Here is a 26772-nt window from a genome sequence, read left to right as displayed (position 1 = left end):
AGATGATGGAGTTGATGGAGATGATGGGGATGATGGAGATGATGGAGTTGATGGAGATGATGGAGATGGTGGAGATGATGGAGATGATGAAGTTGATGGGGATGATGGGGATGATGGGAATGATGAGAATGGTGAAGATGAGTAACTGTACTGCCTTTCTGCAAAACATCTGTTATATTGTTGGAAGGTTAAATCTTGGGTGGAATTAATTAGTGGTCTCACCCAATTTATATTTTTTATATAATAATAGGAGAAAAATAACTAGGGCCCATGATTATCATATCCTAGCCATCATGCATGCACATTTAAGAATGATTTTCATTTTACTAGTGCTTACTACTATTCAAGATTTGAGAACTTCAATACTTTTTCTGCTACTGTTGCTCTTTTATATATTGTATATATCATTTTGTATCTTTCTTTTTTATAAACCATCCTCTGAGATAATAATAATAAGAGATATTATATTACAAATGTAGAAACTCAAACTGAGAGAAAGTACTTCTCAAAGATCACCAAACTTTATGCTACTGCTAAGTCGCTTCAGTCGTGTCCAACTCTGTGCGACCCCATAGAAGGCAGCTCACCAGGCTCCCCTCTCCCTGTGATTCCCCAGGCAAGAACACTGGAGTGGGTTGCCATTTCCTTCTCCAGTGCATGAAAGTGAAAAGTGAAAGTGAAGTTGGTCAGTTGCGTCCGACTCTTCGTGACCCCATGGACTGCAGCCCACCAGGCTCCTCCGTCCATGGGATTTTCCAGGCAAGAGTGCTGGAGTGGGGTGCCATTGCCTTCTCTGCGCCAAACTTTATAGTAGAGGCTAAATTCAAATCAAAGTCATCTGATCTTGACTGAATCAACTCTATGTTCAGCCACAATTAATAGGGATACAAATTCTAACTGGCTTAAACAAAAGTAGGATGGACACCCGGGTTGGCTGAGTTAGCAACTCAGACTTGTCATCAAAAACTCAAAGATTCTTCCTGTTTCTTTTTTTTCCCAATCATTTCCATTCACAATGCATCAGCTTTGCCTGTAGGATGACTCCATTAGGTCACAGGATAGACACAGTGGTTTCTTTGTTCATTGCTGTTTGGGGAGAGAAAGCAAAAACTATTCCCCACCCACCACCATCTCAGCATGGGCCACAGAACTTGGTCTGATTGACTTTAGCTATCTGGATTGCCAACCCCTGTAACCGTAAAGGATTGCCCAATAGACTGTCATAGGTTACCTATTTTCATCTAGTCTCAGTCAATCTGGGGAGCTAGGCTTATCATCCAGTGAAGTGAAGTGAAGGTGCAAGTTGCTCAGTCCTGTCTGACTCTTTGTGACCCCATGGACTATAGAGTCCATGGAATTCTCCAGGCCAGAATACTGGAATGGGTAGCCTTTCCCTTCTCCAGGGTATCTTCCCAACCCAGGGATTGAACCCAGGTCTCCTGCATTGTGGGAGGATTCTTTACCAGCTGAGCCCCCAGGAAAGCCCATCCAGCAAGACCCGACAAAGGAGGGCTGTTTACCTGAATACTCCCTGAGTTCTGTTAGGAAGGATAAGAGGAAGGGACATTGGCTCATCAAATAACAGTATCCGCTACAGTTTCCTAGACAAACACTTTTTTCGTATACTACATTTCCTCTTGTCAGAGTTTCAGATGGCATTTTGGGAAGCAGGCTAAATTATCTAAAAGTCTTTGCTTAGGGGAGGATTGTATTAATCTTTCTTTCCTGGAAAATAGAAGACAAAGGAATGAACTTTAAAAATTTCTACGAAAATCAGTTTCTGAAAGTTGGAACTTTAATCTTTGTTGTGCAAGGAATGAAAATATTTTAGACACATGAGGACTAAGCAGTTTGCAGTTGAAGGCTTAGTACCATTGGGCATTCACATATGGGTTTGATAGTTTACTCCATTATGGTTCTGTGAAAAGACCTGGTTATTTTCAAGTTTTCTAAAGAATGAGGTAACATGCTAATACTCTATCATTGAAAATAGTAATAGGTCAGGAAAGAGAATTTAGTAAGAAGCAATGAAATTGTGAGTGTCTGTGTTAGACACAATTCTCTCACTGTGAATTGTGTTAGAATTCACTCACTGTGTTAGAATTCTAACTCACTGTGAACTATTTCTGTTTCTAAAATGAATGGAAACTTGCCCACAAATTTCCTGCCTAGCCCCTCTTTTAACATCATTCTCTCTAAATAGCACGCTCATTCCTAAGTTCCAGCAAGATTCAAGCCACAATCTGATGCTCTCTCTGGGACTTCCTTTAGCTTTCAAATGAGGAATAATAGGAGTGATGAATCTCTATTCACTATTCAGGAGCTTCCCCAGAAACACTGAACCTGTGTCTTCAAACTGTCTCATTATTGGTTGTAAAAACCTCACCAAGGATCTCACATAGCTCAAACGGCTGTAAGTCATTTGTTTAAGGGATTGTTACTAATGACCTAATTATGCTCCTTCATCGGAGAGACTCTGAAATTAGCCACTACGCTTCATTACAAATGGATTCAATAACAAGATATTTTAAAAATGTAAACCTTCATGAAATTATCACGTGAACTATACTGAAGCACTGTAATTTCACACCTACATGATTTGCTCTCCATTCAGTTTGTGTCTCTCAAACTGATTTCCAAACTTTGACATATGCATTCTAAGAGGTATTTCAGGATAAGTATCTTTCATTTTCACTCAAAGGCCACACATAATGTATCTTATTAAATAGGAAATGAACACAGAGTTCTGTAATGTAGAAAATTATTTATAGACTCAGCAAACTCTTTCCCCTAGGAACAGGTGTGAATCCAGCCCTGCACACACCATTAGAAAGAAGCCAGAGAGATGCCAGGGGATTTGACAAGTTAATAATAAACAATAACTGAGGACCCTCCAGGCAACTGAAGGTGATGTGGTCTCCATGGGGGGAAGAAAACGATGATGAAGTGGAGGAGGGGTTTGGGGACATGCCCTTTTCTTTCTCCCACATTGCCTGGGAAAACCAGTACCCATCGTGTTGCTTCTGGAAAGAGACAAGCGCCTGCCGGCCAGTGAATCAGAGGAGCTGCCCCGGGAAGGCTTGGATCTTCAGCACTCCTCCAGCCCTCTCTGTTCCATGGAGGGTAGATAACTGAGGGAGTCTTGTGTATTTCTGCAAACACAGAGGTACAAATTATTCTATCAGAGACGACAGCCTGCCTAATAGGTCAGGCACAAGCTATGGCCTTGGCATTATCCCCTTCTCCAAAGACCCATCACCAGCTGAGGTGGTTAATATGCCTAAGCAAACATGAACTCAGTGGAATATACATGAGGCTTCTTAGGACGGCAGCTGCTGTAAAGGGGTAACAATAATGGACTCTTACCTGATGAAGCATAATTAGACACGAGATGTTCAATAGTCGTGTCATCTACTTCCACAAGGTAGAGGAGAATATTGGAAACAGGAGGTGAAATAGGAAGTCATAAACCCAAATGGAAATTCAGAAAATACAGAATATAAAAGTTGAAAAAAGTCTCAGTAAATGGGTTGAATAGCCAGGTGGATTCAGTTAAAGAACCAATTAGTGAGCCAGACAACTATTCAAATACTCTGAAGGCCTGAGGAGCAGACAGAGAGAAGGAAAAAAAAAAAAAAAGAAGCTCAGCAATGTACAGAATAGAGTTATTTGATCAGTGTTCATATGAAAAAAAAAATCCCCAAAGAAAAGAAAACAATTAATAGAGGAGAGAGAGGAAATATTTGAGAGACTAATGACTGAGAATGTCCCAGGAAAAAGGGAAAGATATAAGACCTTTTACTAACGGGCTTAATAACTCTAACAGAATAGGAAAGGGTGAGGGGATCAATAGGTTCCAGTTAGACTTCATATAAAACAAGGATAAAAAGAAATTGTCTAAGGGCAGATCATCTAGAAAGGGGTAAGAATTAGGCTGATCTCAGACTTTTCAATAACATCATAGAAGGCAAGAAGGCAGACTATTAAACCTAACCATTATTTAGAGTTTGAGTATGAAATTAAGATGTTCTCAGACCTGTAGGTCCTTAAAAGATTTACAAAACACGTTTTCTTTGAAGTGTTTTTCAAGGAAATATTTCAGCAATACAAACAATAAGTTCAGGAGGGCAGTGTGAGTTATGTGAGAGAGAACTGAAAAAAACTTTAGTAAATTTTACTGTTGATGAGATAGAGAACTTACAAATAAAACAAGAAATGTATGAAACTAAAATACGGCCTCAGAACACATCCAAGTGTATCCCCTATGAGGTGGAATGAGAATAGAATGAAGGGGCGGTGGAAGTTTGCTAAGAGGCAGCCAGGCAGGCTCATTCCTTCCATCATCCAGTGGGAGCCTCTCAGACAACAAATGAACATTTAATTTCACACAGAAACCTGTGCGCAAATGTTCATAGGGGCTTTATTTATAATAATCCCAAGCTGGGAAGAACATCACAGATGTCCTTCAGTGGGCGAATAGTTGAATAAACTGGTCAGACAGCGTGGAACACTACGCAGCAATAGAAAGAAATGAACTGTTGGTGTGCGAATCTCCAGGGAGCTATGTTGAATGAAAAAAGCCAGTCCCAAAGTTGCAAAATTTATGACTCCATCTATATAATATTTTTGAAATGATAAAATCTGGAAACGGAGAGTGGATATAGTGGTTTCCAGACACTAGAGATGGCAGTCAAAGTGGGAAGTAGTGATGTGGTCATAGCAAAGGGTATTAGGATGCCCGGTGCCTTGAATGTGGTGGTGCACACATGAATTTGCACAAGGGATAAAATTATGTAGAACTCTAGCCACACACACACACACACACACACATACACACACACACACACACACACACACACAAGCGAGGACATCTGAATAAGATCAGTGGATTGCATCAATGGCAGTTACCTGGTTGTGATATTGTACTATATTTTTGCAAAATGTTACCATGGTCGGAAACTGGGTAAAGGATTCATGGATCTCTCTGTATTCCTTTTCATGATTTTATGTAAATTAAGAAGAAGAAAAAGGAAGATGGGAACGAACAAGGACATAAAAATTAAGAATCTTGGTTGTAACAAATCAGAAAAACGGCCATAATTCTTAAACAGTAATTATAGTAATTCTGAACACATAGGTGAAATCCACCAATCCCAAAGACTAAATTGCAGAATGGATTTTTGTAAAATTCAGCCAAATGTGTTGTGTTGCATTCATTTCTGGAAAAAGAAAAACGGGTGGGATGGGGCGGGGGGACTGGGGCAGGTTCGAGAAGGAGGGGACACATGTATACCTATGACTGATTCACATTGTTGTACAACAGAAGACAACACAGTAGTTAACCAATTATCCTCTAGTTAAAAATAAAGGAAAAATTCAAAAACAATTTGAACATAAAGTGCGGTAAAAAGAAAAATTGAACCAAAAGAGACTTGAGTAATAATTATAATATGAGAAAAAAATAACAGTATATGTAAAATTGGGGGGGGGCAATAATGTCGCAAATTAGAAGTAAGTCAAATTCAATTACAGAAAAACATGAAAAATCAGGAAGTTTGATGGTAGTTATACAAGTGTCTTTTAAACTCTTTTTCATGTTTTTCTATATATTTAAAATATTTAATAGTTTTAATAGTAAAAAACATTTTATAATAAAAAACAAAAATGTTGGAGATGATTAAGGTATTAGCTGGAGAAGGCAATGGCACCCACTCCAGTGCTCTCGCCTGGAAAATCCCATGGGCGGAGGAGCCTGGTAGGCTGCAGTCCATGGGGTCACTAAGAGTCTGGCACGACTGAGCAACTTCACTTTCACTTTTCACTTTCATGCATCGGAGAAGGAAATGGCAACCCACTCCAGTGTTCTTGCCTGGAGAATCACAGGGACGGTGGAGCCTGATGGGCTGCCATCTATGGGGTCGCACAGAGTCAGACACAACTGAAGCGACTTAGCAGCAGCAGCAGCAGCAAGGTATTAGATGAAAGTTTAGAGCTTTAAATACTTTTATTAGAAAATTAAAATAGAGAGAAAATAAAACAAGCATGTGACAGCAGAAGCTAATAAAAAGATGATAAATCTAAAGAATGAGAAAAATAAAGATCAGAAATCAAGAAAATAGAGAACAAAAATCAGTATCAAAGATGAACAAAGCAAAGTGTTCTTTGCAAAGGTTAGTAAGCTAGCAAGACTCTGGTAACACTGAACAAGATTAGTCAGAATAAAGATAAATGTTTAAATGAAATACAGAATGAAAAGGAGAAATGTCTATGGAGAAAAGTGATTTTAAAATTTATGAACAAACATTATAATGCATATAAAAGCTGTGAGAAAATGGATTGACTTCTATAAAAGGTGCAGTGTTAATGTTAAACTGCTACTGATAAGTCGCTTCAGTCGTGTCCGACTCTGTGCGACCCCATAGACGGCAGCCCACCAGGCTCCCCCGTCCCTGGGATTCTCCAGGCAAGAACACTGGAGTGGGTTGCCATTTCCTTCTCCGATGCATGAAAGTGGAAAGTGAAAGTGAAGTTGCTCAGTTGTGTCTGACTCTTTGCGACGCCATGGACTGCAGCTCACCAGGCTCCTCCGCCCATGGGATTTTCCAGGCGAGAGTACTGGAGTGGGGTGCCATTGCTTCTCCGAATGTTAAACTAGACACTAGGAAAGGAAAACTGAGTAGACAATAAAAATTAAAAGACATTCAACTGGCAATAAAATGCTTCCTTTCACATGGCTCAGTCAGTAAAGAATTTGCCTGCAACTGGGAGACCCAGGTTCAATCCTTGGGTCAGGAAGATCCCCTGGAGAAGAAAAGGGCAATCCACTCCAGTATTCTTGCCTGGAGAGTTCCATGGACAGAGGAGCCTGGCGGACTACAGTCCATGGCGTTGCAAAGAGTTGGACACAGCTGAGTGACTAACACTTTTCACACTTTCAATGAAAACCTTAGGAGAAGGATGGGGAACCCAGAAAAGGAATAAACTGACAATGGATCAGAAGACATATTTCACAGGAGAAAATCTGAGTGTCTAATAAGTGACTGTAGTGGAGAAACTCAACTTCAAGATGCTACTTGTCACATATCAGATTGGCTACAGTTAGGAAATTGGAAAATAGAGTCTAGTGTTTCTAATAAGGATAATCTCTTCTCATGTGTACAAGACCCTATTCCTGCTCTCTTGATCCAGGATGTGGCTAAGGAAATCTGTGTTTTTTCTCTCTCTTTTTATTATTTTATCTCTTTTAAAAAAATTTTTGGACGAGTCACGCAGCACGTGGGATCTTAGGTCCCAGAACCAGGGATGGAACCTTGTCCCTGAAGTAGAAACTTGGATCCCTAACTACTGGACCACCTCCTTTTATTATTTTAGACTGCATATAACACAACGAGAAAGTACACACATTGGGAACATACTGCTTGATGAATATTCACAAAATGAACATACCCATCACCAGCACCATTGACAAATAAAAAACACTTCTAACATACCAGCAGGCCTCCTGATGCCTCTCCCTGTCGTTACTCCTCTTCTCTCCAAAGAAGCCACCATCTTGATATCTAATACCATGGATTAATTTTTCATATTTAAAAATATAAAACAAAACACCGATACAGTATGCTAATGTGTATATATGGAATTTAGGAAGATGGTAACGATAACCCTGTATGCGAGACAGCAAAAGAGACACAGATGTATAGAACAGTCTTTTGGACTCTGTGGGAGAGGGAGAGGGTGGGATGATTTGGGGGAATGTCATGGAAACATGTATAATATCATATAAGAAATGAATCGCCAGTCGAGGTTCGATACAGGATCCTTGAGGCTGGTGCACTGAGATGACCCAGAGGGATGGTATGGGGAGGGAGGTGGGAGGGGGGTTCAGGATGGGGAACACGTGTATACCCGTGGCGGATTCATGTTGATGTGTGGCAGAACCAGTACAATATTGTAAAGTAATTAGCCTCCAATTAAAATAAATAAATTTAAATTAAAAAAAAAACAAATAGAATCATAGTACCTTCTCTTTGCCTTTTTGTCTAAGCTTATGTTTTTGAGATTCATCCATATTCTTGCAGGTTGTATTAATTTGTTCATCTTTGCAAAAATTCCAATGACTAGACATTCCACAATTAATCCATTCTTCTATTTATGGACATCTGTTTTCCCTCCCAGGTTTTGGCTGTTACACATAATGTTGTCTGATCATAGATACAGTTGGTCTTCCTTATTAGTGGATTTTGAATTTGTGAGTTTGTCTACTTACGGAAATTTACTGGTAACCCCCAAATCAATACCTTCAGAGTTTTCCCTGTTATTCAAGGACATGCCCAGAGTGGCTCAAAATCTGAGTCACTTGCTGCGCATGATTCCAGCTGAGGTTGAACAAGACAGTGCCCTGCTTTCTGGTTACAGTTGTCATCCTGTCGAGATATCCGCTTTTTGCTGACTTTTTAGTGCCATATTTTCACATCTTTGTGCTTTTTCTTGGTGATTTTGCTGTTCAAATGGCTCCCTCCCCAGCATAGTGATGAAGGGCTGTCTGATGGTCCTAAAGGCAGGAAAACTGTAATGTGCCTTACGGAGGGCATGTGTGTTGGTGAGCTTTGCTTGGGCATGAGTTACAGTGCTCTGTATGGGACTAGTGTCAATGAATCAAGACTATATATTAAGTAAGGTTTTTTAACACATAAAACAAGATTGCAAGTGTGCTCAGTTGTGTCTGATTCTTTGTGATTATGGACTGTAGCCCACCAGGCTCCTTTTGTGCATGGGATTCTCCAGGCAAGAATACTGGAGTGGGTTGCTGTGCCCTCTTCCAGGGGATCTTCCTGACCCAGGAGTTGAACCCATGTCTCCCGTGTCTCCTGCACTGCAGGCAGATTCTTTACCCACTAAGCCACCTGGAAGCCCATGATAATGTAACCAAAGGCTGGCAGGAAGCTAACCCTGCATTTCCTCTGAGACCAGTGGGTCCGCATCTGCCAATTTCGTGCTCATAGTGACTGTAGAAATGACTACTGTGAATTAACACACGTCCTAACTATATACTCGTGAAATGTAAGTATTCCTGAGTTGTGGTGCTGGGTCATGTGATTGACACATTTTCATCTTTAGTACATCTGTCGGCGAGATTTCAAAGGCACTGCATTCATGTACCCTCCCACCAGCAGTATAGGGGAGGACCGGTCATCTCTGGGGGCCCAGGTGTCGTGCGCGTGAGTGCTCTCAGTCATGCCTGATTCTCTCAGCTGGGTCTCGCTCTGTAGTTTAGTGTGCACTTTCCTGATGACTGATGTTGTTGTACACCTTTTCATAAAGTACTTATTGGCCATTTAGATCACCTCTTTTGTGAAATATCTTTTCCAGTCTTTGGCCAAAATCGGGTTGTCTGTCTCTTTCTTGTTTTCTGGGAGTCCTGTTTATAGTCAGGAAGCAGTTTTTTGTTGGTTTGTATGTATTACAAATACCTTCTTCCACTTTGGGGCTTATCATTTCATTCTCTCAATGGCTTTGTTTTTTGATGAATGTAAGTTCTTAATATTTATAGTCAAATTTCTTACTTGTTTTCTTTATAGCTAGTACTTTTAATATCCAGTTTGAGAGATCTTTGCTTATTGCAAAGTCATAAAGATATTATCCTATTCAGATACACCTCAGAGACATTGTAGGCTTACTGTCATGGTCTAGAGCCAAACCTGCACTCTCTCTGAGAGAGTCCTTATTTAAAAAAAAAAAATGCTAGGAATAAAACCACTATATGACCCAGCAATCCCATTACTAGGCATATACCCTGAGGAAACCGAAATTGAAAAAGACACATATACCCCAGTGTTCACTGCAACTCTATTTGCAATGGCTAGAACATGGAAGCAACCTAGATGTCCATCGACAGATGAATGGGTAAAAAAGCTGTGATGTATGTATATGCACAATGGAATACTACTCAGCTGTAAAAAGGAACACATTTGAGTCAGTTCTGATGAGGTAGATGAAACTAGAGCCTATCGTCCAGAGTGAAGTAAGTCAGAAAGAAAAATATAAATATCATAATCTAATGCATATATGGAATCTAGAAAGATGGTACTGATGAATTTATTTGCAGGGCAGCAGTGGAGAAACAGACCTAGAGAACAGATTATCGGACACAGTGGGATTTGGGGAGGGAGAGGGTGAGATGTATGGAGAGAGTACAGGAACTTACAATACCTTACATAAAATAGATAGCCAATGGGAATTTACTGTTGAGGGAACTCAAACAGGGGCTCTGTATCAAGCCAGAGGGGTGGGACTGGCGGGGAGATGGGAGGGAGGTTTAGGAGGAAGGGGACATGAGTGTATCTAAGGCTTATTCTTGTTGATGTTTGACAGAAAACAACAAAATTCTGTAAAGCAATTGTCCTTCAATTAAAAATAAATAGATTTTTTAAAAAAAGAAAAGATAATGGTGCTGATACACTTGCTTGACACAGGGTTGCCATAAACCTTCAATTTGAAAAAAAAAAGCACACTATCTGTGAGATAAAATAAAATGAAGCATAAATAAAGCAAGATATGCCTGAATTATTTTCTATAAGTTTTATTCCTTTTTCACATTTTGATCTGTAACCCACCTGAAATTGATGTTTGCTGGGTGTGAGCCAATAATCATGAATTAGATTTTTTTCCCTATAGTGTGTGCATGCTAAGTTGCTTCAGTTATGTCCACTTCTTTGCGACACTGTGGACGGTAGCCCACCCCACTCCTCTGTCTTTGGGATTCTCTAGGCAAGAATACTGGAGTGGGTTGTCGTGCCCTCCTCTGGGGGATCTTCCCAACTCAGGAATTGAACCCAGGTCTCTTAACGTCTCCTGCATTCATAGGCAGGTTCTTTACCACTAGCACAAACTGGGAGAAACACAAGCTGGAATCAAGATTGCCGGGAGAAATATCAATCACCTCAGATATGCAGATGACACCACCTTTATGGCAGAAAGTGAAGAGGAGCCAAAAAGCCTCTTGATGAAAGTGAAAGAGGAGAGTGAAAAAGTTGGCTTAAAGCTCAACATTCAGAAAACGAAAATCATGGCATCCGGTCCCATCACTTCATGGGAAATAGATGGGGAAACCGTGGAAACAGTGTCAGACTTTATTTTTTGGGGCTCCAAAATCACTACAGATGGTGACTGCAGCCATGAAATTAAAAGACGCTTACTCCTTGGAAGATAAGTTACAACCAACCTAGATAGCATATTCAAAAGCAGAGACATTACTTTGCCGACTAAGGTCCGTCTAGTCAAGGCTATGGTTTTTCCTGTAGTCATGTATGGATGTGAGAGTTGGACTATGAAGAAGGCTGAGCGCCGAAGAATTGGTGGTTTTGAACTGTGGTGTTGGAGAAGACTCTTGAGGGTCCCTTGGACTGCAAGGAGATCCAACCAGTCCATTCTGAAGGAGATCAGCCCTGGGATTTCTTTGGAAGGAATGATGCTAAAGCTGAAGCTCCAGTACTTTGGCCACCTCATGCAAAGAGTTGACTCATTGGGAAAGACTCTGATGCTGGGAGAAATTGGGGGCAGGAGGAGAAGGGGACGACCCAGGATGAGATGGCTGGATGGCATCACGGACTCGATGGACGTGAGTCTGAGTGAACTCCAGGAGGTGGTGATGGGAGGCCTGGCGTGCTGTGATTCATGGGGTCACAGAGTTGGACACGACTGAGCGACTGAACTGGACTGAACAACCTGGGAAGCCCATTCGTATAGTGATATTAATCCAGTTGACATGAGTATATTGAACAGGCTGTCCTTTACCCATTACACTGTATTTCTTATGCCTTCATGACATATTTCCAATCTTTTGTCTGCAACCTGTTTGTATCCTTATATCTAATGATGTATGTGTCTTATAAGCAACATGGAATTGGATTTTGATTTTTTTTTTATTCTAGTCTAAAATCTTTGACTTTTAAATACAGCATTTATCTATTTATATTTAATGTAATTCCTAATATATTAGGGATAAATAATTCAATTTTGCCATCTTCCCTATCTATATCACATTCATTCCTATCTTTATTGCTTTCATTAAACCAATACTTTAGTATATTTTAATTTTAAAGCTCTCACATATTGGCTCATTAGTTATACATTCTTTAAATCTCTCTGCTCTATGATTACCATAAGGAGTTCAATATGAATCCATGAGTTTTTAAAATTTAATACATTGAGCACTTTACTACTTTCTGGAAACTCAAGGACCGGAAGCTATTTTCATGCCTTTCATTCCCTCTTTGTCATTATTTTAAGTCTTCATATATTTTAGATCACAAAAGAAATCATTGCTGTTTTTTATATCACTGTCACTTAAATTTAGCCACATATTTACTCTTCCATTGTTTTCATTCCTTTACGTGTGTCCTTGGGCTTTCTCGGAGGCTCAGTGATAAAGAATCACCAGCTAATGCAGAAGTTGTGGGTTCAATCCCTGGATTGGGAAGATTCCCTGGAGAAGAAAATGGCAACCGACTCCAGCATTCTTGCCTGGAAAATCCCACGGGTAGAGGAGCCTGGCAGACTCTAGTCCATGGGGTCATAAAAGATCTGGACGTAACTTAGCAACCAAATAACAACAATAATGCATGTCCTTGCTTCCAACTGGGATCATTTCCTTTAATGTGCATATACTGCAAGGAATTCTTTCCATTTTTATTTATTTGAGGATTCCTTTTTAAACTTTTATTTTTGAATGAAATTAAAATAATCGTATAATTTATAGGATGTTACCTTCTCCCCACTATTTTTAAGATGTTGCTTTATTACCTCCTGGCATACATACACCATTTCTGTCACGCATGTTATCGCTTCCTTGAAGTGAATGACTTTTTTTCCCTCCACCTGTTTTTAAGAGATCTGATCTGTCTTTGTTGTTCAGCAGTTTCACTAAGATGAACCTGGGTGTGTTTTTAAGTTTGCTTTTCCCTTCTTTGAGATTGTATCTGAATGTGTAGTTTGATGTCCCTTGTCAATTACCTGAAAATTCTCATCAATTGCTCTTCTAATATATAGCTTCTGTCTCATTTTTCCTTACTTACTTTTGGATACATCATTTATAGTTACAGGCTTTAAAATAATGATGATCCATATATTTAGGAAGATAGAGGACATGGTGGATAATTTCAGAAGAGAACTGAAATGTAAAAAAAAAAAAGTCAACAGAAATTATAGAACTGATAAAATAACCAAAATTTAGAACACAAAAAATTTGAAAAACAGATTAGACACAATGGAAGGAAGGATTAATAAATGGAAGATAGTTGTATAGAAAGTGTTCAGTCTGAAGCTGGATGATGAAAAATATGTTTTCATTTAAAATTTTGGGCTTTTGGCTTTCCATTAAAATCAAAATTTTTGTGAACATTGAGTCTACATTCCTCATAGCTTTATCTGGTCTAAGCTGATGAAAGGGCTCCCTGTAAAGGGCTATGTCCTTCCTACTAGCAAGAGTTCACATCTCTCTTACTACATTCTGTTACTGAGGCTGACTGTCTGTTGTTATGGTTTATATTACCCTTGCACTGCTTCACTCATTTACGTTACCTGGATGAACATGGGTTGGTAAGGGGAAAAGGTGGAGGAGGGACAAGCTAGGCAGATGAAGTTCAGTTCAGTTCAGTTCAGTCGCTCAGTCATGTCCGACTCTTTGCGACCCCATGAATTGCAGCACACCAGGCCTCCTTGTCCATCACCAACTCCCAGAGGCCACCGAGACCCATGTCCATTGAGTAGGTGATGCCATCCAGGCATCTCATCCTCTGTCATCCCCTTCTCCTCCTGCCCTCAGTCCTTCCCAGCATTAGGGTCTTTTCCAATGAGTCAACTCTTTGCATGAGGTGGCCAAAGTATTGGAGTTTTAGCTTCAACATCAGTCCTTCCAATGAACACCCAGGACTGATCTCCTTTAGGATGGACTGGTTGAATCTTCTTATAGTCCAAGGCAGGTGAAGTAGCAGATGAAAAAGTACTTGCCCTGAGGGAGCTGGGCAAGTCTAGGGACTCAGAGGAAGGCAGCAAGACAAGAGGACAAACATGAATAGGGTTGTTGTATTGAACCACTGAGTCTTGAAAAATATTTAGGATCTTGGATATCCTTACAGACCAAGTAGCTAAGAAGGACTATACTTATTTCACTGTTACTTGATGGTACACAAATTTGGCCCCTTTGAATCTTCTGGTTGAAATAATCCATCATTATGTAAAAGTAAGTTGTTCACTCTAACTTTTTAGCCAGGTGGAAAAGCTATTGGTTTGGTATGATGAAACAGCACTGAATTCATCTTTATGCCTTTGTTTCTTCTCTGCCTTATAGCTGCAAGTGTCCGCTGCTTGGAAAAGTGTGGGAAGCTGACTTGGAAGCTTGTCGGTTGCTTATCCAGAGCTTGCAGCTCCAGGAGGCCAGGGGCAGCCTGTTTGCAGATGAGAGACAGACGGATGACTTAGGGGGAGGTACTTATACAGTGGCTCTGGCCAGCCCCCCGAGGTCCCACCCTGAAGAGGAAAGGAAGACCCCTTTGCAAGCCTTTGAAGAGTGGACGGTGCACCTGACCCCCTCTCCTCACAGTGCTAGCGGTGAACAGAAAGAGGTCTGTCCATCCTCATAGGATTAAGGATTCTTACTCTGAGGGGGGCTTTGGGACCACACTCCAAATGAGAGCAGTAAATACTGGGTGGGCTTCCCACTGAACCAACCAAACTCTTTAAAGTTTTAACAACTCCTGAACATGATTTCAAAATGATGTAGAAATTTTACAGAAGTTGTTTAATATATAGGAGAATGAAAAAAACTTTTGGCATATTTAGTTCTATTTTTATTCTAATTTCATAGCTCTAGTCAGAATATATAAACTAATATATAATTACTGTATATATATAGCCCACATCTATATGTCATATATCACATGTAGCTGTTGTCTGTATACATATTATATATGTCATCTATGATATTTAATTCTATATTTAGAATACATATCCTACAATATTTATTCATTAGAATCAAACAAATATATGTATATATTCCATTAACTGTTTTTGCCAAAGCAAGATCATAATGAATGTTAGAATTTGCTCCTTTCATTTAAAAAACCTAAGATATGGCCTGTGATATATGCATTAAAAATTAAAGTGTAGATTTATTCATTGTTTTACCCCAGGGCTGACCTAGATTCACAGAGATCTGAGTTCCCCACCCCTCCCCTCCCTGCTTCATCTCTCCTTTCTCTCCCTTCTCCTTGCTCACTTTCCCTTCTAGCCTTAATAAGATCCTTTCGACAAAAGGGCTCTAGGAATTTCTTTCCAGTTTCAGTGCCATGACAGGAGGCTTCAGAGCACTTTTCTGGCCAGATTCCCAGGTGTTCTGAATATTAAAAGAAAATAAAACCTTGGTGAAGCTGGAGGAGGGGCTTCCCAGGTGGTGTAGTAGTAAAGAATCCGCCTGCCAGTGCAGGAGATACAAGAGACATGGGTTCGATCCCTGGGTGGGGAGGAAGGAGGAGGAGGAAATGGCAATCCACTCCAGTGTTCTTGCCTGGAAAATTCCATGGGCAAAGGAGCCTGGCAAGCTGCAGTCCATGGGGTCACAAAGAGTTGGACACGACTGAGCGACTGAGCACGCACACCCAGATCTGGAGGAACGTGTCATTCCACGTCCATGTCTCACAGTTGACAGTAGGTGTGCCACTGGGTCTTTGCCACTGCTCACCAGGGAACATGTCCATGTGGGTATCCCGCCCCTGTCCTGGCTGCAGGACCCTGGTCTTTAAGAGCACACACCCTCTGATGACCTGTGCTTGCAGTCAACGCCTTCTGGACTTGCCTGGATAATTGATACTCAATCATATATTTTCATTGAGCAACCTTATGAGAAAGCAAGCTGCTGTCATTCTCTGGAATCCTGCTGGCCTCATACAAGGAGCCTCTACACCGAGCTGTGGATCTCAACTCCTTTGTTAGCTGAGGCCCTGCAGGTGGAATCCCCTGAAAAGCCTGGCTGCCTCGCTTTTGGTTAGCATTGTTGAAAACCTGTGGCCTGTCTCAGTGGGCCAGCTTTGAAGAATGTTCTGATGCAAGGGGTACGCTGCCTGGTCGTCTCCAGTTCTGTGTCCTTCGTGTTCCATGTGCTGTCCCTGCGTTGCTTTCTGGGGTTTAGTCCGAGAGGAAGGTGGGCATCTTTGGAATGCTTGAGCTTCCTTTCTGGAAATGACAAAATTATAGAAACAGAAAACTGATCACTTGTTGCCGGGTACTCGTGCGGAGGGGTGGGGATGAGGGGTTGGTGGGGGTCGGGGGAGGGGCACCGGTCACAAACAGCAACAGGAGAGTTGGGGCTGGGGCGGCAGTGAGAGAACTACTCTGAATCCTGATTGTAGTAGCGGCTATGCAGCTGTGCGCGTGCGCACATGCTAAGTCACGTCGATCATGTCTGGCTCTTAATGCTGTGGGCTGTAGCCCTCCAGGCTCCTCTGGTCATGGGACGCTCCAGGCAAGCATACTGGAGTGGGTTTTCACGCCCTCCTCCAGGGGATCTTCCCAACATAGGGATTGAACTGCGTCTGTAACATCTCCTGCACTGCTAGGCAGGTTCTTTACCACTTGCCTCACCTGGGCCATCTCTGCATAACTGAGTGCCTATGTCTAAATTTATAATTTGACACCAAAATTTTTACTGCATGTAATGTTACAAAAGTGACCGTAATTTTAAAAATAATATCTCCCTATTTTAAAAGGGAGGCTCTAGCTGTTCGATTTGGTTGAGTTTGTCTCAAGGCTGTCGGAAGGCAGTACAGCAGATGAGCAGAGCCGAGGCCGCTGGGCTGAATACAGACTGTGTTTCCTCATCTATTAAAAAATAAAACAAAAAATGAGGACAATGAAAAATATCTCATGAAAGAAAGTTGTGAAGATTTAAATAAAATAATGCATCTAAACATGAGTGATACATACATGGTAGAGACAGTTTAGTTGCTGAGTCATGTCTGACTCTTTGCGACCCCGTGGACTGTAGCCCTCCAGGCTCCTCTGTCCATGGGATTCCCCAGGCAAGAATGCTGGAGTGGGTAGCCATTCCCTTCTCCAGGGGATCTTCCTGACCCAGGGATTGAACCTGTGTCTCCTGCATTGCAGGCAGATTCTTTAGCATTTGAGCCACCAGAAGCCTTGACACATTGTACAGGCTTAACTCATAATTGTGTGTGTGTGTATCACTCTTTATGGCAGTCACCACAATCTCTAAGACCTTTTTAAAAGAGTATACCCAGCTTCTTTTATTGACAGAAAAGAGAGCAATGAATCCGTGGAAGATATTCAAGTAAGAAAGGTTTAGTAAAGGGACAGTCTTGTTTGTATTTGGATGAAGGATTCTAAGCTACTGAAAGTTGGAACAATAACCAAGGGTCTCATTCAGAGGAAGGTGCTTTTGTTTTCCTGCCTTGGTTTCCAGGGACTCACTGGATTCTGGCTCCTCCTGTATTTACCCTGAGGCCATGGTGTCTGTTTGCTTTGCAGCACTGAGTTGCCTTTGCTGTGGAACTCCCTGCTGGGTCTGGCCACCCCGCATTGGCTTCTCTCTTGAAACCTGGTGCCCTGAAGGCAGTCAATTACTTTCTAACCTAAATCTTCCATGAAAAATTGCTGACTTCTTCTGGAGGTCCACAGGGAGATGGATTTTCAAAGCCTTCCCTGTGCTTATCTGCCCCACGTGGGTACATGCATTTTGGTTGCACCGGTTCTCACAAGTACTTTGTCATTAATTAGAGATTTTGCTGTGTTTAGGGTCCCACTGGGCTTCTCGGCACCATTTCCCCCATTTTACAACTGGGCCCATTAAGGCATAGTAATTTGCTCTGGGCTTTGTTACCTAGGAAGTTGGCCACAGGGCGAAGGGCCAATTTTCACTTGCGCTTCCTCAATGGTAAGAGCCCTCTTCTTTTTCAGCTTCATTACAGCTCTCCTGCAAGTGTTGCCTCAGCCTCTGGAAACAATCAGCTGCTGTTGGCCCTGCTTTATAGACATTACAGAAATTGCATGGGGGCCAGACAGAAGCTGGGGAAATCAGTGAGCCAGCTTCCTCCACTCTGAAGTTGCTCTTTTGTACTTGCTGTTCTGGCCATTATACCTGCTTAATTCTCTTTTTCCTGTCTGCAGCCTGTCCTGCTGGGGTGCTTTCTGTTTTTACTACAAAGTGGGCTTCCCTCCTGCGAGTTCCCCTGGACAGCATCACTCTCCCTGCCTTTTGCCTCCAGCTGCTTCCTTTCCCAGCCAGGAGCTGCTCAAAGAGGCTAAAAAAGGCCCAGCAGCTTTGAGCATCTCACACAGGATTTGAGTAGCCGGGGTGTTAAGATGTCTGCAGTAAAGGGCATTAGCAGTAAGATACAGGGTAACTTTATGCTGTTAGCTTCTGTTTTGCGATTGAAGTCTAGTTGACTTACAGTTTTCATTATTATTGTTGTGGTTGTGGTTTAGTCTCCAAGTTGTAGCTGACTCTTTGCGACACCATAGACTGTAGCCTGCCAGGCTCCTCTGTCCGTGGGATTTCCCAGGCAAGAAAACTGGAGTGGCTTGCTGTGCCCTCCTCCAGGGGATCTTCCTGCCCCACAGATGGAACCCAGCAGGTCTCTTGCATTGCAGTGGATTCTTCGCCATCTAACCCACCAGGGAAGCCCTTTAGTTATCATATAGGTCTCCAAAAATGATTGCCAATGTCTCCCAATTTCATTTTATTCCATTTCACATGAAAGGAAAGCTGAAGAAACCAATATGTGGTGAAGAAGCGTGTCCTCACCATCTTACACTGATTTATAATTCTAGAAACATCTGTAGTGGTTGAAGAGCTTATTCTCCAGTCCTGGCAGATACAGCTTTGCTTCTCTCTCTTTGCCATCACTTCCTGGCTCCCCTGAGCTCTCAGCAGGGCAGCAGCCTCACCAGTGAAGCGGGGTAAAAAGAGCAGGGCCTGAGCTATAGGTCCTCTTTGTTTAAATTTGTATTTTTAATTGGAGGATAATTGCTTTACTATGTTGTAAAGCATTGTATGGTTTCTGCCATACATCGCCATGAATCAGCCATAAGTTACATATGTCTCCTCGTCTTTGAACCTCCCTCCCACCCACCCCCCACCCCATCTCACCCCTCCACGCTGTCCCAGAGCACCGGGTTGAGCTCCCTGTGTTATGCAGCAACTTCCCACTGGCTCTGCTTTACACGTGGTGATGCAAATGTCTCAGTGCCCCTCTCTCAACTCGGCCCACCCTCTCCTGCCTCCACTGGGTCAAGTGTGTTCTCTATGTCAGTGTCTCTATTCCTGCCCTGCAAATAGCTTCAGCAGTACCATCTTTCTACATCCCATATATATGCATTAGTATACAATATTTGTCTTTCTCTTTTGACTTACTTTGTATAACCGGCTCTAGCATCCACCTCACTTAGAAAAGACTCAAATGCATTCTTTTTTATGTAACAGTCCATTGTATATATGTACAACTTCTTTATCTGTTCACTTGTTAATGGACATGCTCTTGGTAGCTCGTCTAACTTGAAATTTGTGAGACAGGCCCCAGGGTAGAATGCTTACTTAATCGTTAGCTGCTTTTTCTCTTTCTGTCTAAGGCCTTTGAGGAGAAAGCAGAAAACTTGGCAATTTAGTATTTTGTGTTGCAAACCCAACCTCCTTACCTCCAAGAGGAGAGCAGTAGAAGCAATTAGGTTGCCATGGGGATTGGTAATTGATTGATTGATTTAAAAGCCAGAGAATTGTAAAAAATGATATATGTGCATTGAAATTTTTAAGCTTATCTACTAATTTTTACTACTTATAAGACCAAGGCTTGGCACACATTTGTACAGGTTTTCCTGACTGGCTTTTCCCATGGCTCGTCTTGCAGAAACCTCACCAATAATGTATCATCAACAAATTTCCAGTTTGTGTTTCTTTAAAGAGGCCTGGAAATTTCTAGAACACTTAGAAAACATTCCTCAGTCCCTCCCTGCTTAAATATTATTCAGTTTTCCCAAGGTTTGCAACATGGTTTAGATGGAGACAGGAACTCCTCTTCTTTCCCACTAATATTTCATTGCTTTACATAGTATTTATTTAAATTATGTCATTAGAATCTTAAGTACGGCTGGCACCGAAAGGTTTAGAAAAAACTCCGTCAGTAGGATGGGAAGTTGGCAGGCTGACCGGTATCACCCTGGCCCTGGCCTTGGCCTCTGGCTTCGGGGGAGGGCGCCAAGCCCCAGACACCTGTCAGGTGGGAGGAAGGGACTTCTAGGCCACCATTTAACTGGTTCCTGCCGCTTCTCTCAGTTAATTGATGTTATCAGCCTGCCAGCCTCCTGCCCAAGGAGAGGAAGTGGATGCCTCTGATCTGCCTGCTCTCCCTGCTTTTGGAAAATTATGGAACCACTCTCTTTGCTCCAGGGCCTAACTGTGGCGCCTCTTCTACTAATTAAAAATAGTTCTGTGCTTCTGAGGAAAACTACCTCGGGGCCTTCGGAGCCTCCTTCACCTTGGAAATTCCTTGTCACTGACTGATGAACACTTGAGGGGTTGAGAGAGGCCGGTCACAGGCTGGGTGATGAGGACCGTTACGCTTGTACAGTTTCCTTTGAGAAACTGAGAGATTTTGAATCCAGGCTTTTACATCTCTGCAAAGTGTACTAATGCTCTGTTCAAAGCAGTGATTCTAGTCGTCTCATAGTTGCATAACTCACAGAAAAACATTTAGAAATTCAGAACAATTTTAATCTAAGATGAACACAAATGGAAGCTGGCATTTGAGTCTGAGCTCCCTGTAGTTCAGTACTTCTTAGCAGCAGGCGGCTGGCAGGGCTTCCCAGGTGACGCAGTTGGTAAAGAATCCACCTGCCAATGCAGGAGACACAGGTTTGATTCCCTGGTTGGGAAGATCCCCTGGAGAAGGACATGGCAACCCACTCCAGTATTCTTACCTGGGAAATCCCATGGACAGAGGAGCCTGGAAGGTTACAGTCCACGGGGTCCCAAAGGGCTGGACATGGCCAAGCACGCACGTACACGCACACACACGCAGGACACATCCCCTGAAAGGCAGTCCTCCCAAAGGTGTTCTGTCTTCATTTTCTCATGCAAAAGGACCTTAGAGGTTATGCTGCCATCACCAGAATCTGAAGTCTTGTGTTAAACAGATTGTTTAGGTATTCACTGATGCTATCAGTCTCATTTACAAATAGATTTTTCCTCCAAAGTTTCCAGTACAGTTTGGCCTTATGCAACATTAGTGTGTCAAAGGAAGCAGACCAAATTCTCTCACGTGATCACGGAGTAGGAAAGATGGCTTTCTAAAGCTTGCCTTTCATGTAAACTAGAAACCGCAGGCCAGTGAACATACATGAATTACCAGGCCATTTCTTCTTTCAGCCATATCTTTTGTTCTAGTAATGGTTCTATTTAGAACTCATTTCTTAGTGTCTTCTTTGAAATAAGCATGCAGGTTTGTCATTTCATTGCTTTAGTTGCTCAGTCGTGCCTGACTCTTTTGTGACCCCGTGGACTCTAGCCCACCAGGCTCCTCTGTCCATGGGATTCTCCAGGCAAGAATACTGGAGTGGGTTGCCATTTCCTTCTCCAGGGGATATTCCCCCAACTCAGTGTGCAGAAACTTGAAGACAATTAATTGACGATTCAGCTTGTTCTGACCTGCTGCTGCTGCTGCTAAGTCGCTTCAGTCGTGTCCGACTCTGTGTGACCCCATAGACAGCAGCCCACCAGGCTCCGCCGTCCCTGGGATTCTCCTGGCAAGAATACTGGAGTGGGTTGCCATTTCCTTCTCCAATGCATGAGAGTGAAAAGTGAAAGTGAAGTCACTCAGTCATGTCCAACTCTTTGCGACCCCGTGGACTGCAGCCTACCAGGCGCCTCCATCCATGGGATTTTCCAGGCGAGAGGACTGGAGTGGGGTGCCATTGCCTTCTCTGTTGTTCTGACCTAAAGACAGACATCTAAATATTTCAGATGCTTTCCTTACCACCACCAACATCTGGATGCCTTTAAAAGAAATACCCACTTACTCAGGGTGTAACCATATAGTCTGAATATTCGGGTGAATACATGTATCTTATGGAGTAGGAACGATAGACCATTAGTGTCATACCACGTGCCTGTCCGCTTGTTGACGTTACATAATGACTGCAGAACTCAGCATTTGTGTGAAAACATGAATACTTACAAAATCGGTTTCAAATAGATTGTGAAAGATATCCTTTGTGGTATTGGACAGGAGTTTGAGGTAAATATTCTTTACGTGGACAATAGAAAAAGGAAAACGATATAGCATTTCTGGAATGTATTTGCCAAACTTGTATTTTGGAAAACAGCCCAAAGGAACATATTTAAGGCTGTGATTTTAATACTGAACTAAGGAAATGCTTGAATGCATCAGCTAAGCTCGTGGATGGTGGTAATCACATCTGGTTTACCTCAAGCTATAGGAGAGGGGATGAAACTTAAGAACGGAACAAACATCATGAGGCTCAAGATCCATCTTGGTTTGTAAGGATGCATGTGTGCAGTGCAGGATTTTTAATTGATTTTGAAACATAAGTACTGCTGTGGCTCAACAGTCCATAAATGCAGGTTCTTCTGTCACCTGTCTTTTCTTTGTGATGTAGCCTGTGACTTTCACTGCAGGAATTAGATATTTTTATGGATAGGCCTCTATTGCTGTTGCCTTATTATGTGCTAAGGAAAGTAGGGATCTGAGTAGGCTGGTAGGGCAGAGAGGGGGCTGTCCAAGACAGAGACCTTCCCTGTTAGCACAGGTGCTGGCCACGAACTGTGGGAAATATTGATGGCTATTTTTTTCTTTTTTTTTTAAATTGAAGTATAGCGATTTAAAATGTTTCAGTTAATAGGTAACACTACTGTGTGTAAAACAGATGGCTAGTGGGAAGATGCTGAATAGCACAGGGAGCTCAGGTCAGTGCTCTGTGATGACCTAAAGGGGTGGGATAGGGGTGCATGGGAAGGAGGCTCAAGAGAGAGGGGACATACATATACATATGTATAATTCATGCTTTTATACAGCAGAAACTAATATAACATTGTAAAAACAATTATAGGCCAATTTTAAAAAGCAATTCCATTATATACATATGTTTTTTCAGATTCTTTTCCATTATAAATTATTACAAGATATTGAATATGGTTCCCTGTGCTATACATTAGGTCCTTATTATGCATCTTATATATAGTAGTGTATATATGTTAATCCCAAAGTGAAAGTAAAAGTTGCTCAGTCGTGTCTGACTGTTCACGACCCCATGGTCTATACAGTCCATGGAATTCTCCAGGCCAGAATACTAGAGTGGGTAGCCTTTCCCTTCTCCAAGGGATCTTCCCAACTCAGGGATTGAACCCAGGTCTCCCGCATTGCAGGCAGATTCTTTACCAGCACAAGGGAAGCCCTGTTAATCCCAAACTCCTCATTTATTCCTCCTTTCCTTTTCCCCTTTTGTAACCATAAGTCTGTTCTCTGTGTCTGTGAGTCTGTTTTGTACAGAAGTTCATTGGCATCTCTTTTTAGATTCCAGATATAAGTGATGTCATAAGGTATTTGTCTTTGGCTTACTTCACTTGGTATGATGTTTCTGCAAATGGCATTACGTCATTCTTTTTCGTGGCTGAGTAGTACCCCGTTACATATGTAATAGAATATATATATGTGCTCACGTCTTCTTTGTCCATTCATTCATACTGATGAGTTCCTTAAGCACATTGCCCAGCATAATGTGTTTCTCACATGGGATATAGTCCTGAAGGGTACTTGTTGATTTCCTCAGCTTAATTTTTAAATCACAGCAAGGCTTCTTACCTCAGTTATCAGGTTTCTCTTGGGCTGCTACTTGTTATCATTTCAGACATCCTACTGCCTTGCCCTTTAGAACTACTTTTGTCAGCATTTTAAAACATCAGCTATTTCAATGTTCTTTATCCAGTGACTTAACCCAAGGTGGAGCCGGTCTGCTCAAGTCTGCGGCAGGTCACCGCTGATGAATAACATTTCTGAAAGCATATGCTGTGTTAGGTGTGGCAGTCTTTCATAAGTAAAGTTGGCAGCTACAGCAGCACTTAGCTAACTAACAATGTAACCTAAACAGTTTGTATTCCAAATACATTTTTTATTCAGGAAATAGTGTGTGTGTGTGTGTGTGTGTGTGTGAGAGAGAGAGAGAGAGAGAGAGAGAGAGAGAGATACATGTGATTCTCTCATCACTCTAAATGTAGCCAGATGAGATGTTACCAGATACTTGTTCTTATCAAAGCAATTATTGTTATAATATAATCCTTACCCTTTTTTTTTAGTACTTTTTTATGAAGACCATTTTGAAAGTCTTTATTGAATTTGTTACGATATTGTTTCTGTTTTATGTTTCGGCTTTTGGCTATGAGGCATGTGGGATCTTAGCTTCCCAAAAAGGGGTCGAACCTGCACCCACTGCATTGGAAGGCAAAGTCTTAACCACTAGACCTCCAGGGAAGTCCCCCTCTTCCCTTTCAATATGAGCTCTAGTTTTAAAACTTTAAATATTTATATCTTCCAAATTTCATAGGCAAGGACATAGTCTTCTTTATGGGAAAATCACTAAGTAATAAAGTCCTTGGGGAGCCTGACCACGGAGTCTGTGAGTGTGGTTTTCATCAGTGTGTGGGTGCAGGCATCTGCTCAGGCTAGCAACTGAATGCATTTTTGGATCCAAGTATAAACCTTTCAGATAAATGTTTTTAGAAAGTCATTTTAATGAGAAAATCCTGCCCAACAAAGGAAATCCTTTTTTCTGTTTTAAATCACGCTTCCCCAGTTTAGTGAGTAGGACAGAAATTTGACATCAGCCCTAATTCAACACAGCTGGAAATTTCTGCCCGAACACTCAAGTCTACGGGTTTTGATCATGAGGTGAGTTACGCAAATTCTCTTTGAAATATTGCCTGACCAAGTTAGGGCTACCGAATCAGACATGTGTGGAAGGACAGGAGGGAAGATTTAGGGCTCTTCTCGAGGCTGATAAAAGGCAAGTGTGTGTGGAAGGGCGGGGACAGACACACAAGACCCGCTCGCTGCCCTAGAGGCAGGAGATCATCCCAGGCAAGCTGCTCTTGGCTGCATCCAGGGAGGGACTGAGTCTAGAGACATCTCACACACTTGGTGGTGAGAGGCGGGTTTGGCCAAGGCAGGCTGAGAAACCGCATGGCTTCCTCAAGACCTGCCGAAAAAGAAGTCTCCATTCCTTGCTTCAACAGATGTGTCCTGAGCATCTTTTGAGAACTAGGCAAGTTGCACTGGAATTCCAGGGATGGCAGGACCCCATTCTACCCCCATCTAGTTGGAGAGATAGGCAGATGCATACATGTGAGAGATCTGTCCATGGTACAGGAGGAACACCCTAGCCTGGAGTTGAGTGGTAAGAGATTCAGGGATTCAGGAGCATGTCTGGAGGAAGTGGGGTCTGCAGGGCTTCTAAGAGGAGAGAGAGCATCAGCCAGGCAGAGAAGAGAGAAGCTCAGGAAGAGGCCCTATTCCTGCTATAGCTTTTTTCATTCCAGCCTGTGCTGAAAATAGTTACTCCTAGGGCTAAATGATGGAATAAATGTGTAGAAAGAAAAAAATAATAATTTGAATGGCTGAAAAGACTGCCTGATGGGACAAATTACTAGAGAGTTTTCAAAGCCACTTTGAAATGCCAAACAACCTGTACTTTATCTGTTCAGAATTGCAAATACTACAGAACTCCATTTCAGCCAGGAATACCAATGATTTTGTAGTAGGGGATATTTTAATTTTCAAGTATCGGTCATATAGTCATGTAACATTTTGGGGGCCACTTTTAATTCAATAACTAAGTGGGAGCAAATGTTACCAATTTCACACTGAGAGGAGCCCGGTGCATGAAGAGCCACTGGATGTGGTTCAGAAAATGTTCCCTGGGAATCTAGCAAGTAGATGGGAAAGATGGGCAGTGAAGGCTCTCAAATCCCAGAGGGGTAGTGGTAAAGAATGCGGGTTCCATCCCTCGGTCAGGAAGTCCCTTGGGGTAGGAAATGGAAACCCACTCCAGTATTCATGCCTGGAAAATTCTATGGAGAGAGGAGCCTGGCCAGCTACAGTCCATGGGGTCACAAAGAATCAGCCATGACTGAGCAACTGAACACGCAGATACATGTTCTTATTCAGAAAAGAAAACTGGCCATGCTTCCCAGGTGACTCACCCGCTGTCTTCTGCCTCCAGCCTTGGGTTTCATGGCCTTGGGTTTCATGGCCTTGGAGACCAAAGGTCCCTCGCTCACCAGTGCATCCCAGATTGTCCTGGTTACCGTCATCACTAGCATCTAGGTGACGTATATGCAAGTCATGGAGGAGGTACCTCTTCGGGTGAGGCTGAGCCCTCTGGGAAACAGAACAGACTTTGCCAAGCTTTGAGGGAGGAGGAAAGAGAAGAGACAGCTTCTGGTGCTGTTTGCTTCTCTGATTCTTTCTGTCATCACTTGTAGCCCCCTCAGTCCTGCCATGGGTCAGCCCTGCACAAATCCCTCTCTGTGTCCCTCACCCCACCTCCTTGCATCATGGTTAAGTCCAGATCCAGAGGAAAGAGCTGGCTAGATGCGGGAAGACCTCTGTCTTGGACCCCAACCCACCACTTTCTCTTTGTGTGACCTTCAGCAAGTCACAAGACTCTTAGAGATGCTTCTGATGTGTGTATAAGGAG

The 26772-nt window shown here is 42.3% G+C and overlaps 1 protein-coding gene across 1 annotated transcript in view; it reads left to right on the top strand.

Moving 5' to 3' along the window:
• Nucleotides 1-26772, top strand: part of DISC1 (DISC1 scaffold protein) — a 332069-nt gene that overhangs the window by 284635 nt on the left and 20662 nt on the right. The window contains exon 10 of the mRNA XM_040242744.1: nucleotides 14348-14621. Coding sequence (XP_040098678.1) covers nucleotides 14348-14621 — 274 coding nt within the window. The remainder of the gene's footprint in view (nucleotides 1-14347; nucleotides 14622-26772) is intronic.

The sequence above is a fragment of the Oryx dammah genome, unplaced genomic scaffold, assembly GCF_014754425.2.
Source record: "Oryx dammah isolate SB20612 unplaced genomic scaffold, SCBI_Odam_1.1 HiC_scaffold_6, whole genome shotgun sequence".
Taxonomy (NCBI): Eukaryota; Metazoa; Chordata; class Mammalia; order Artiodactyla; family Bovidae; genus Oryx; species Oryx dammah.
This window is presented reverse-complemented; position numbering and strand designations above follow the sequence as displayed.